Source organism: Haliotis rufescens, unplaced genomic scaffold, assembly GCF_023055435.1.
Source record: "Haliotis rufescens isolate VD_foot unplaced genomic scaffold, xgHalRufe1.0.p SCAF_50, whole genome shotgun sequence".
NCBI lineage: Eukaryota > Metazoa > Mollusca > Gastropoda > Lepetellida > Haliotidae > Haliotis > Haliotis rufescens.
Window position 1 is genome coordinate 687,651 of NW_025964224.1, and position 14,750 is coordinate 702,400.

At 41.9% G+C, this 14,750-nt stretch overlaps 1 protein-coding gene across 4 annotated transcripts; it reads right to left on the minus strand.

Moving 5' to 3' along the window:
* Positions 1-639: 639 nt before the first annotated feature.
* On the minus strand, positions 640-9,946 carry LOC124151380 (deoxycytidylate deaminase-like). 4 transcript variants are annotated; one of them, XM_046523799.2, is made up of 5 exons: positions 9,761-9,946; positions 7,300-7,403; positions 3,677-3,809; positions 2,088-2,292; positions 640-1,484 (listed from the first exon to the last, which is right to left on the minus strand). In XM_046523799.2, exons 2-5 carry the CDS (start codon positions 7,384-7,386, stop codon positions 1,442-1,444), a joined length of 468 nt encoding a protein of 155 aa, XP_046379755.2. In that variant the 5' UTR covers positions 7,387-7,403; positions 9,761-9,946; the 3' UTR covers positions 640-1,441. The 4 variants fall into 4 exon arrangements, with proteins under 4 accessions (XP_046379755.2, XP_046379753.2, XP_046379754.2 ...); XM_046523797.2 differs by lacking the exon at positions 9,761-9,946 and adding an exon at positions 8,320-8,383; XM_046523798.2 differs by lacking the exon at positions 9,761-9,946 and adding an exon at positions 8,247-8,359.
* Positions 9,947-14,750: the final 4,804 nt, after the last annotated feature.

Consider the following 14,750-nt stretch of genomic DNA (forward strand, 5'->3'; position numbering starts at 1 on the left):
AATGAGTTATTTTTCCACGTGACCCCTTTCCACATTGGTACACTTTCGGCAACGATGTTGGAGGGATTTTATCACAGCTTCATCGAACTGTAACCAATGTTATATTTGGGATATCACTTTCTCAGTAGAGTACAGATTCTCGTACTTTTCTGGGTTGAATCCCATCCGGGATTCGAACCCACACTGCCAGAGTGAGGCACCTATTCGCCAGCACACAAAGTCAGCGGTCTCACCCACTCAGCCACCGAGGCTTCCACAAAATCAAAGTCCTACAACTGGTAGTCTAGATCATGTACCTTGTGTGCTCCTCATCGAAGTGCTCTGTCCACAGAGTTCTCAAAAGCAGCGCTCAATATGACGTCAGTGTTCAAGTTTATGGGCTCTGGCTAGAACTTTCTGTATGTTTAGGAACAGATGGAAGCCTGACGAAGCCAGAAGAACAGGAGAACTGGGAGAGCACTGAAGGAGTTCAAAGCCACAGTCGTGGATTGTATCATGTGTGTTTGTTTGTTGTTTAACGCCGCGCTCAGTAATATTCCAGCTATATGACGGCGGTCTGTCAATAGTCGAGTCTGGACCAGTCAACCCAGTGATTGACACCAACAGCGTCGATCCACGCAATAGGGATACGATGACATGCATCAACCAAGTCAGCGAGCCTGACCACCCATCTCGGTAGTCGCCTCTTACGACAAGCATAGTCGCCTTTTACGGCAAGCATGGGTTGCTGAAGACCTATTCTACCCCGGATCTTCACGGGTCGGAAGAAGCGGTATCATGATTGTGCAACGCTTGTCTAACTGAAGTACATATTCCTGAGAGTAGAGACAAAAGGTCTGCACAGATATTGGACACCGTGGAAGTATCTCCATGCGGAGAAACTGGTTATTAAGAACTATTATGCAGGACTGGGTTGTTTGGATACGTGCCATCAATCAATCTCATTAAAATCAGATCTTAGTTCTCGCTATCGCTAAACGCGGTAGCGAGAACTAAGATCTGATTTTAATGAGATTGGTCATCAATCAATCTAAAGTCCTTTCCTGCTTCTCAAGGCGTTTCAGCTCGGCTTGATTATATTTGTCAGCACCACACCATATTCGAGGGATTTACGAAAATGGTAAACGTCCAAGACCCGTGCCATTTTGGAGTTTCCTCCCACATTAAAATGAAATGCTGGGATATAACTGAAAATCTGTCCTTAGTGGCTTAAAATCCAACTCACTCATTCACTCGTTCTTTTCATACTGGTCCTGAGGAATCATGGTTTGTGGCAGTTACTGAAATATATCACCAATTCGAGTATTAAACTTACTACAGTATATAGATAGAAGGCAAAGCTGCCAGGTGCGGGAACTAGTTTTAACTGGCTGCATATTTCTCTTTTCCGGCGTTGTCGATGTTGTTTGTACAAGCAACTGTGCTTGTCTGAGTCGTCGCATCATAATTTACAGACGAGAGTCCTCCCCGTTGTGGCGTACTGTCTGAAACAGATAATAATAATAATCATCATCATCATCATCATCATCATAACAATGATAATAATAATAATAATAATGAGGAAAAACATGGCAAATATGCAGACCTCGCTTTCGAAATGTCACACTTGCATCCCAAGTAACAAGTTGTCCGATTCCCCATTGTTCTCGGTGCCTTAGGTTTGGTACCTCCCAATCTGTTGACTGACATTGGGAGAGTACCCGGGTTTGCTGCCAGGAATACAGCCCTTCTGACAATCTGGGTAATGCAGAAGGCTGCAGTGTTGGGGAGTCTTCCCCTTTTTCCGAAAAGTTCTTGATGGGTTTGACGTGGCAGCGCTTTCTGGGAGAAGTCCCGTTCGCTGTCTAGGCTGCGTGTAGAGGGGGCAAGGGCCCTGAGCTGATGATGAGCCTTACCAGCCTGACTGTGCCAGGATCAACTAAATCCTCTTTGCTGCGTTTATTTAAATCTGTATATAATAATAACAATAGTAATAATGTTTAATAAATTTAAAACAAGCATTCTTCTGAGCTACATTTCACAATGCGTATAAGCGCACGGTTTTCACTAGGTAAGGAATGGCATCAAATAAACAGTTTTTCACTTACTTTAATGCAACTCCAGAATTTTTTAGAATGATTCGTGAAGCTTGATAGCGTATATTATTGCGATCTTCCAGGAATATGACCTCCTTGATTCCTGACAGAACAATTAACCTTGCACAACCATTACATGGGTGGAGTGTCACGTAGATGGAACAGCCTCTTAAATCCCCAGGACAAGACGCAATGGCGCGCTCTTCCGCGTGACATACTGGGAAAAGAAAAGATGAGGCAGGTCAGCATCTGTCAGTGATCTTCAGTGCACTGCTTCATCTCCATGTATGATTTATCACCATACCAAGTGAGTGCATAAACTTCAGTGTGAAAGACAGAGTTTTCTGAAGTACAGAAAAGTGATATTTTCATTGCAGTTATCATAACACTGGATATTTCAAAGCAGTGAACCTAACACTTTGACGGAACTATTGTCATGCAAGAGTTACCTCCCCGCAAGTTGTCTCCCTTTATCGTACGTGTCTGGTCAGTACACAAACTGTTGACGTTAGTTCCACATAGGAAAGGCAAGATGATGACAGACGGTCATTTGTGGAGTTAATATCGTTTCCTGCCGTTTGCTATTCTCTTAAAAATGTTTCGTTTTAAACTGTAAATTTCTCATTGAACTCGTCAATCGGGACTGGTTTCGCAAAGCGCCATTGTTCAGTGATCAGCGTGTATTCCTTCGCTTCCAACAGCGGTCTCGTAGCTTTCAAGAATATCTTTTTGAAGTTGATTTAGTATATAATCATATCCAAATTACAAGGGGTGGTGAAACGTCCCTGCGTGTTAGGTAGGGAGAATTTACGTTTCAAGGTTTCACAGTTGTAATGATAAAAATTAAATTTTCAACAGACGACTGCACCAAATGTATATCATAAATCGGATATTCCACGTGAAATATCATGTTCCCCATCTCTCCACTCGTGAAAATATCTCCTTCACCCTGTCACTCGAAGAGAGAAACATGATTCACATTACTTAACCGCCCCGTGAAGATACGCGGTAGAACAGGTCTTCAGCAACCCATGCTTGCCGTAACAGGCGACTATGCTTGTCGCAAGAGGCGACTAACGGGATCGGGTTTACTTCTATACATGCTCGAAACCCAGAATCGCACGGAGCATGGTCCTTGGTCATTTGGAACCATACTTATTCTCGTGGGCTTCGTCAAGGTAGTACTTGACCATCTGAAGTCATTTGACTGCAACACAGTGCGGGGTTCATCCACCTCACCCACCTCACCCACTTGTTCATTTAGGCCTCGCCTCACCGGGGATTTACCTTGACCTTTCTATTTGCAAGTCCTTGTAACTCTCTGTCATGGCGTTTGAGTCCGAGGTTGACCATTACGTCAACAACGAATAAAAACTAGTTCACGTGAAGCCAAACCAGACACTCGGTGGGATTTTTCCTTGTTTCAACCAAAACTGATACAGTGAAGGAAAAAGACAGAAAACGATATATGAATGCTGTAATTGCTGGAGGTGTATTTGAACAACGTCATACTTTGTTGCATCACATGGGCCTCGCGGTGCAAACAATTTAGTTGCGTTCACACTCAGTTGTTATGTGTACAGGACGCCATATGTTCTCACCATAGAGCCGTTTGTGTTGTAATGGATCTGGGTCGTCCTTACACCAGGGGTACATGTCGTTGTCGTCGTTCGGCATATTGTTGTAGCCAACTGCCTTCACGCTACCATAGTCGTCCACCACGCATGCACCAACCTGTGAAAGTGATACTAATAATTTAATAACTAAATCCCGTTGGAGTGATGCTTCACTGATATTGAACTTCATTTATGTTGATGTTTTAATAATATTGATACTTCATTGATATTGATGCCCCGCTAATATTGATACTTCATTGATATTGATGCCTTGCTGATATTGATACTTCATTGATATTGATGCCTCGCTGATATTGATACTTCATTTATATTGATGCTTCACTGATATTGATACTTCATTACATTGATGCTTCACTGATATTGATACTTCATTTATATTGATGCTTCACTGATATTGATACTTCATTTATATTGATGCTTCACTGATATTGATACTTCATTTATATTGATGCCTCGCTGATATTGATACTTCATTTATATTGATGCTTCACTGATATTGATACTTCATTTATATTGATGCTTCACTGATATTGATACTTCATTTGAATTGATGCTTCACTGATATTGATACTTCATTTATACTGATGCTTCGCTGATACTGATACTTCATTTATATTGATGCTTCACTGATATTGATACTTCATTTATACTGATGCTTCGCTGATACTGATACTTCATTTATATTGATGCTTCACTGATATTGATACTTCATTTATATTGATGCTTCACTGATATTGATACTTCATTTATATTGATGCTTCACTGATATTGATACTTCATTTATATTGATGCTTCACTGATATTGATACTTCATTTGTATTGATGCTTCACTGATATTGATACTTCATTTATACTGATGCTTCGCTGATACTGAACTTCATGTATATTGATATTTCAATGACATCGGATGCTTTGCAGATATTAGACCCAGTGACTCGATTGATTGTCACCTTCTAAATTACTATTTTTAAAAATGTATTCTTTTAATTCAAATGTTATTCTAGGAATGCGAAACTGTAGATCTGTAAACACCGTCACAAAGACTCTGCTCAATTGACATGTCGCATGTTGTCTACAGCGATGATTTTTCTGACTATCAGTCAGTGAGTAAGTGAAGTCACGCTTTAGCTTCGCGGTCAAGATTATTTCATGTATATGGTGACGTGCATTCACGGGGTAGATGAGGTGACTCAGGACCTCGACCGGTTGACCAAAATTATTCGCACGAAGTCCAAATGCCGTATCGTTTGATGCCTAATCCGCGTAAATATTGTTGTTAAGACTGGGTGTGTTTGGGAGGGGGGCGGAGTTGTATCTGGTAAGAGATGTTGGTGGTAATGCTACTCATATTAAGTTTTTGGTTGGTTGGTTGGTTGGTTGTTTAACATCGCACTCAACAATATTCCAGCAATATGACGGCGGTCTGTAAATAGTCTGGACCAGACAATCCAGTGATTAATATCATGAGCGACGATCCACGCATTTGGAATCGATGACATGCATCAACAAAGTCTGACCACCCGATCCCGTTAGTCGCCCCTTACGACAAGCATAGTCTCCTTTTACGGCAAGCATGTCATATTAAGTAGTATCACATTTTCATATAGGCCGCATGGAGTCCGATTACGGCTAAATTACAAATGGCACTACTACTATCGCAAAGACCAAGGAAGAACGAAGCGTGGTTTATTTTACCCTATAACATTGTTCTATCATGACGTCATTTCTCGAGACTCGAACATGCGCTCGCAACTTGATGACGAGTATTCGGCGACGTTATTTGTGATAGGGGACTGTCTAGTGAGTATATATATTAGCTGTACGAGCATGACAATAGTGTAATAAGAATTAATGAATGGACATCAGTGCATTAGGTCATGTAGGCTATGCAGTAAACCATCTGCTTTGGTGAACCCTGAATGATGTACTCTTTGCCTTGAAGATGACAACCTCCTCCTTCAACCTCTTCGACTCCGGGTTGTTACAGCGTTGTTGTTAAAGCGTTCGCTCGTCACGCCGAAGACCCGGGTTCGATTCCCGACATGGGTATAATGTGTGAATCCCGTTTCTGGTGTCCCCCGCCGTGATGTTGCTGGAATATAGCTAAAAGCGGCATAAAATCATACTCACTCACTCTTCGAAATTCGCACGAAGTCACAGTATGGAATTTTGAAAAATCAGTCGGCCACCGACCTGCGAATTAAGCGCACATGTATCTTTGAAATGCCCACATCTCTGCTGAACAGCGTAAATCACCAGTTGCTCCGATACGCCTGGCAACTGGACAATATACAAACGTACCTATAAAAGAGTTCATGATACAAGAATGATGGGATCTGATTGGTCCACGTGATCTTGATAAAATACTGTTTAACCCGCCTTGGAGGGCTATACATTTCTCAATGGGGGAATAAATTTCTTATACCCCGCCACGAGCACTACAGGCTGCATGTTCATTTCTGCGAGCCAGAATATATCCTTTATACCCCGCTTCAAAGCAAAAACCAACACGCTTTTTCAGAGCCAATGGATGTCACGTGACACAAAGTCATATCAAAACATGTCTGTGAGATAAAGTATACCACCAAACTCTGGACGCATAAAACCCATGTACCCCTCGTGATCCTGCTACAACTTATAGTGTTTAAGTATATCAGCTGAGTGGAGGATGAGATACATGTTTCATTGCAATGTCCGGTTTAAAATGATGTTCTTCGGGTTTCACTTAATACAAGCAATGAACTGTGGTCACATTTCAGTAATGAAAGGGATGTTGTTAAAAGGTGATTCTATCCCGGCCAGTTTCAGTATTTTGGACCAATACCTGCTAAGTCATTTCAAATCTGCGCAAGAACATTTAATATAAGATTTAACGCATTTATATTTTCAGTTTATTCTGTATGTTATTTAAATTTATTCTGTATTTTATTCAAGAGATATTTTCTTAATTTGTCTTGAACATTATTTTATTCTCTCATTTAGATTTAAGTTTCTCGTTTTATATCACATTATATTAGTGTTTGATATGTAAAACTGAGCTGAGACTGAAGTACACTATCTGTCTGTATGATTGTGGCTGCTTGCACAGGTCACAAATCAAGTAAAGTTAAGCAATGTCCGTAGCGGAAAGTCCTTGACCCCACTTCGGCAACTTGGCTCTGATAGTAGCCAGGGTTTTGGTCCTGACCCACACTGAAGCTTATGTAAGACGTGTGGCGTCTACCTGGGCAAGTGACTGTTCGAAAAGTGCCTCTGTTCCCCCAGCAGTGAATGGGTACCCGGTAGGATGTGTTAGCAATGTGGTTGTTGACCTTCTAACAGGCATCCTGGGTTGTATACTCCCCAGGGAGCTGAGAATGATTCTTCAGTGTACACTAATCCAGTGACCGGAGTAATAATAGCGCTTTAAGCATGCTCTTGAGTGGTGTTGAAATATGCGCAATATAAATGGCTTATTATTATCATTATTCGATCATAGGTTTCATTACTTTCTATACATACAGTGGTATGTACCAAGAACGCCAGGTGTAGATAGTGTGTATGCAGTTTGAATTGAGGATAGTGACTTCAGTGACAAGCGCGTTTACCTGTCTCACTGGATCTCTACTTCGGCGGGACGTTGCTATGGCAATTGCCATGTACATCTCATCCGAACCGATAACATCCGACCTCATTCCACAGCTGTTGTTACCTGTTGAAAATACACAGCGTGAGTAACATGCAGTCGTGGTCATGTTACAATTGTTTTATTAATACTTGTATGACTAAATTTTCAACACACGTTACCATTCGGGGTACTATTGTGACACAAGTGCAGGCACGACGGGTCTACAGTGCTACAGTGCTACAGTGCTATATCCAGCCGTCTTGTGTGTGCGGTGCACCGTCAAAAGTCTAATGCTTTACAACACATTGCCTTCTGTTAATTCCAGGAAATAATATTTGAATTCAATACACCTTAATACTACTTTTTTTCTTATTCAGAAGCAGGGGAGTGTAACGGACGACACACAGGATTCACGAACGCGACAACATAACTCACCTAAGGGTCCTTAGCAACACTCACTCACTAACCTACCCATGCACCCACGCACGACACCCACTCACTCTCCACTCATCCACCCACACACCCGCTCTCCCATCCACTCATTCACTCTCAAAATCACCCACCAACGCACCCACGCACTAAACTCACTCCCTCACTCACACAGGCTAGTGGCACGGCTATACTGCAATGGGATTATGTTATACCCGGAATACTATTTGCACCCAAGGCAAGGCTGTACCACGCTGCCCATGTCGACCGTGTTGCCAACTAACAAATTCAAATCCACAATGCGTGACCTGTGCCACATTATATATAATCGGTAGAGCATTAAACTATACAGATAGAAAAAAGCATGTGCTGAGTGTGGGGTAAGTATTGTTAATGTACATCAGTAATAAATACCTTCGCGTAACCATGATTCGTGGATATAAGGAAAGTTCACCCAAATTCGTGGTTTAAATGTCCGATTTTGTTTTGTATACTCACTGATCATTTAATTCATCTATTAAACTATAAGAAAATGACCAAGATTCCACTCGTGACTGAAAAGTTTGTTTACCGAAGCCATTTGCATTCATCAGCCATTCATGTGCACACAAAATGTGACGTCAGCTTGATTCGTGAACTACGTAGTACATTATTGTCATTCGTGAGCAACTCGTGCCCCTCTCGTGGCCATTTTTGCGACCGGGTTCCGTCTTAGCGCAAACGGGCATACCTAAAACAATTGTCTACTCGTTGCGTAATGGTTCACAAATAATTCCCCATATATTATATATATTTCAGCTGCAATTTAAATCACATCGGGACATGCGGATTTATACAGTATGATTGAACACATTTAACTGTGTCTTGGGTATATTTTTAGATGCACGACATATGTAAAATCAAAAATTGTTTCTGAGGGATTCTTTGACGAAGAACTTGAAATCATACGCGCATTCTGATTGGTTTGTCGTATTTTCGCACATAACATTCATCGATAGGGGGACGAGTCTTCTTGCAGGTTACGGAAAGGGGCGAGGGGTGACGAATGAGATTATTGTATCGCTATGTACGAAAGCCCAGTACCGTTACTGTGTAATATTTTTTTATGAATTCGAATCTGTACCTACCAGCATTTCTGTGTCGGCTGATAACAGTTGAAGAGCATAGTTATTTAACACACAACTCCAAAACGAATCTTGTCAATAAAGTTATGTACACTATTTACAGGTAAGTTTGTGTCCTCTTTCAGTCCTACTCTTCCGATGGTTTGCATGGCAGACCATGGCTAGGGCAATAAGCACGTGTCATGCGTCCGAAGCACGCTCACTGGACAACAATACTGCAAGTGCACCCAGTGGTAACAGTCATGATACTTGCACTGCCCCCATTGTACGAAAAACAGTGATGTGCATTGGGCCAGTTCAGCGGGCTGAAAGTGATGACACACGCAACATGTTTCGTCATCGGATATTGGCGAATCCTCACTGTCACTGCTGTATAGTAGATTAATCGCAGCGGATGGTCCCGCTGCTGGCTCGGTGGTACTTTTATGTTTTTATGGCTGTTTAGAAGTTGAACTTTTAACATAGTTTTTAACTTGAATTTCTATCTCTGGTTCAGTTATGGCTTTGCCGCTAACGATCTTGTGGATAGGTCTACGTGGTTTTCTTTGCTTCTTCTGAATGACGGGAAGCTGGCCAACAAAGAATTGGGTTTGGTCAAAGTTAGTTATATACCCCCAACCTTTAGGCGAACGTGGAGTGTCATCTGAACATTTACTCTTCTCGCTTACCATTTATTTTGTTCTTTATTTAATGCGACCCTTTATACTGTCTGCCCTGTATTGTTAAAGAACGTCACCCCTCACTGACCAGCCATGACTCCCCCACCCCCCATCCCCCCCCACCCCCCTATTGCTTGTGTACAGCAGCATTGCCACGAGACCATGACGTCACGCGTATATACAGTTGTCTGCACAGACGATCAATACGACGCTATAATATTAAACTCACCACGATGAGGGAATATCAGGCTGTGCTCGTGCTACGAAGATCTCAATTCGATGAACACTGCGTATCTGGCATGGATGTCGTTTATACGCGTGTACGATGTGGATGAAAGCGGTGGAAGTAGGCGTAGATGTACATTGACCTGGACAGGTTGCCCACGTCAGTGCCAGGAAGTGGTGTACTCGTGTGTTATATCACTATCCGGACTGGATAGTGAGAAGCGTTCTGATTGGTCTAAAATGCTAGCATCTATATATCAACGAAATGTTTTAATTAGACCAGTTTCTTATTTTTGGCTGTCTCTAATTTGAGACTGGCAGGAGAAGGTAGGAAGTGAATGTTATTATACGCCGCGGTTAGCGACATTCACCTATATACATTGTACCTATATCCGAACAACATGGGATCTAGCATCTATATATCAACGATATGTTTTAATTTGACCAGTTTCTTATTTTTGGCTGTCTCTAATTTGAGACTGGCAGGAGAAGGTAGTAAGTGAATGTTATTATACGCCGCGGTTAGCGACATTCACCTCTATACATTGTACCTATATCCGAACAACATGGGATCTAGCATCTATATATCAACGATATGTTTTAATTTGACCAGTTTCTTATTTTTGGCTGTCTCTAATTTGAGACTGGCAGGAGAAGGTAGTAAGTGAATGTTATTATACGCCGCGGTTAGCGACATTCACCTATTTACATTGTACCTATATCCAAACAACATGGGATCTAGCATCTATATATCAACGATATGTTTTAATTTGACCAGTTTCTTATTTTTGGCTGTCTCTAATTTGAGACTGGCAGGAGAAGGTAGTAAGTGAATGTTATTATACGCCGCGGTTAGCGACATTCACCTATATACATTGTACCTATATCCGAACAACATGGGATCTAGCATCTATATATCAACGATATGTTTTAATTTGACCAGTTTCTTATTTTTGGCTGTCTCTAATTTGAGACTGGCAGGAGAAGGTAGTAAGTGAATGTTATTATACGCCGCGGTTAGCGACATTCACCTATATACATTGTACCTATATCCGAACAACATGGGATCTAGCATCTATATATCAACGATATGTTTTAATTTGACCAGTTTCTTATTTTTGGCTGTCTCTAATTTGAGACTGGCAGGAGAAGGTAGTAAGTGAATGTTATTATACGCCGCGGTTAGCGACATTCACCTATATACATTGTACCTATATCCGAACAACATGGGATCTAGCATCTATATATCAACGATATGTTTTAATTTGACCAGTTTCTTATTTTTGGCTGTCTCTAATTTGAGACTGGCAGGAGAAGGTAGTAAGTGAATGTTATTATACGCCATGGTTAGCGACATTCACCTATTTACATTGTACCTATATCCGAACAACATGGGATCTAGCATCTATATATCAACGATATGTTTTAATTTGACCAGTTTCTTATTTTTGGCTGTCTCTAATTTGAGACTGGCAGGAGAAGGTAGTAAGTGAATGTTATTATACGCCGCGGTTAGCGACATTCACCTATATACATTGTACCTATATCCGAACAACATGGGATCTAGCATCTATATATCAACGATATGTTTTAATTTGACCAGTTTCTTATTTTTGGCTGTCTCTAATTTGAGACTGGCAGGAGAAGGTAGTAAGTGAATGTTATTATACGCCATGGTTAGCGACATTCACCTATATACATTGTACCTATATCCGAACAACATGGGATCTAGCATCTATATATCAACGATATGTTTTAATTTGACCAGTTTCTTATTTTTGGCTGTCTCTAATTTGAGACTGGCAGGAGAAGGTAGTAAGTGAATGTTATTATACGCCGCGGTTAGCGACATTCACCTATATACATTGTACCTATATCCGAACAACATGGGATCTAGCATCTATATATCAACGATATGTTTTAATTTGACCAGTTTCTTATTTTTGGCTGTCTCTAATTTGAAACTGGCAGGAGAAGGTAGTAAGTGAATGTTATTTTCGCCGCGGTTAGCGACATTCACCTATATACATTGTACCTATATCTGAACAACATGGGATCTAGCATCTATATATCAACGATATGTTTTAATTTGACCAGTTTCTTATTTTTGGCTGTCTCTAATTTGAGACTGGCAGGAGAAGGTAGTAAGTGAATGTTATTATACGCCGCGGTTAGCAACATTCACTTATATACATTGTACCTATATCCGAACAACATGGGATCTAGCATCTATATATCAATGATATGTTTTAATTTGACCAGTTTCTTATTTTTGGCTGTCTCTAATTTGAGACTGGCAGGAGAAGGTAGTAAGTGAATGTTATTATACGCCGCGGTTAGCGACATTCACCTATTTACATTGTACCTATATCCGAACAACATGGGATCTAGCATCTATATATCAACGATATGTTTTAATTTGACCAGTTTCTTATTTTTGGCTGTCTCTAATTTGAGACTGGCAGGAGAAGGTAGAAAGTGAATGTTATTATACGCCGCGGTTAGCGACATTCACCTATTTACATTGTACCTATATCCGAACAACATGGGATCTAGCATCTATATATCAACGATATGTTTTAATTTGACCAGTTTCTTATTTTTGGCTGTCTCTAATTTGAGACTGGCAGGAGAAGGTAGTAAGTGAATGTTATTATACGCCGCGGTTAGCGACATTCACCTATATACATTGTACCTATATCCGAACAACATGGGATCTAGCATCTATATATCAACGATATGTTTTAATTTGACCAGTTTCTTATTTTTGGCTGTCTCTAATTTGAGACTGGCAGGAGAAGGTAGTAAGTGAATGTTATTATACGCCGCGGTTAGCGACATTCACCTATATACATTGTACCTATATCCGAACAACATGGGATCTAGCATCTATATATCAACGATATGTTTTAATTTGACCAGTTTCTTATTTTTGGCTGTCTCTAATTTGAGACTGGCAGGAGAAGGTAGTAAGTGAATGTTATTATACGCCGCGGTTAGCGACATTCACCTATATACATTGTACCTATATCCGAACAACATGGGATCTAGCATCTATATATCAACGATATGTTTTAATTTGACCAGTTTCTTATTTTTGGCTGTCTCTAATTTGAGACTGGCAGGAGAAGGTAATAAGTGAGTGTTATTATACGCCGCGGTTAGCGACATTCACCTATATACATTGTACAAACATACGAGCAACATGGGGTCTTGTGGACTATTTTAACGTGACTAGCGTCTTTTCTACTGCACGTAATTTGCGGATTGGATACCCCTTTGTCAACACCAAATTCTTTCCAGCATAATTTCGGGTTTAAGAACAATAACAGACCTTTTTCGAAATAGTGACAAATTATGAACATTTGTGTGTGCACTTCCATTACGTCATGGGCCTGTCACTTACTGCTGGCGCCACTTATTTGTCTCATTGTGTTGCTGCTTGATCGTAGGCCTAACACCGTGTGCTTAAATATGTTAATTATTCGATAAACTTGTGCGGTGTTTTATTCATTTTAGATTAGATCTGTAAATCAATTTCTGGGATAACCCTTCCGTTTTAATTTGGACATCACTTCGTAACAACATGTAGCTAAAAGTAGGTATACTAAGCATTCACATGATAAAAAATGCAGACATGAGTAGTTGTGTGCAGCAGTACAGGACCGCTCCTGGCTTCTGACTGGTCGAGTGGATCACGTGACCTCTGTGACGTCACTTCCGGTCACGTGACCTGCGCCTGCGTGCAGGGCATGATGGGACCTGCGCGCGCATCCAAGAGGCGGCGTTTCCGTTTCCCTAGGCGTGCGCAACTCCAAGAGGGCTACGCCTCCGTTTCCGGTTGCGTGCGCCTCCAAGATGGCGTCGCATCCGTGTCCGGTAGCGCGCGCCTCCAAGAGGGCGTCGCCTCCGTGTCCGGTGGCGTGCGCACCTCCAAGAGGACGTTGCCTCCGTTTTCCGGGGGAGGAGGAGGGAGGGAGGGAAGGGGGAAAAAAAACCAGGGAAGCGGTCGTAAAAGGTGAACAAGAAAAGAGTTTTATTGTTGTTGTTGTTTTTCTAAACATAGAAAAGGCGGTGGTGGTGGTGAAGGGAGGGTGGTGGTGGTGGAGGGAGGGAGGAAGGGAGGGAAGGAGGAGGCGGGTTCATGGTTTGGGGGTTTGAGGGTCGTCAAAGCAAAGGATGAAAACGTTCTTTCGGGAGAGATGGTTAGGCCCTGAAAAAGGCCGTTGGAAAAACAAACTGGAAACTGGAAACGACAGGAAACGGCAGGAACACTGGAACACTGGAAAACTGGAACACTGGAACACTGGAAAAACTGGAAACGATGGGAAACTGGAAAAAACAGTGCTCAGATGATCTATCTTCTTCATCCTCTACATCCATCTCATCCTCGGACTGAAGGTGTCGTCGTCGCTTTGAAGCGTGTTTTCTTGAGGGGCTTCTGTTCCGTTTTCTTTTCTCTAGACGAGGTGTGATGCCTGCACGGAGTTGTGTGAGGCATTCTTTTAGGTCGAGGACATCGGCATGCATGTCTTCTGTGAGATGAAGTTCTTGTGTCACGGGTGTCACGGGTACCATGGGTGCCAGGGATGCCACGGGTGCCGACGTGGACGGTGTTGCTGACCTTTCTTTCGACTAGGTTCTTGGCAATCTGCAGCGAAATGACCCACGACTTGGCAGTTGTAACAGGGGCGCTGGGGTGTCTTCTTTCGACTGGGTTCTGGACAATCTGCAGCAAAATTACCCATGACTTGACTTGACCCCTCTTTCCCAGGCCGTTGTCCCAGTATCAGTCCTTTCATGGTGTCAAAGTTGAGATGTTGTTGGTTTCTGTAATTCAAAGTGAACCCTCGCACTTTGCAGGTCGTGTGCGTTCCATCGGGTCTGGGGTTCATTAACTCATAGCCATAGTTTTTGGGGACTCCTGACACAAACGTCTTGATGGTGTTTCCGTCCAGTTCATCTGTAAACTCACCCAACGAATGACCCAGCTC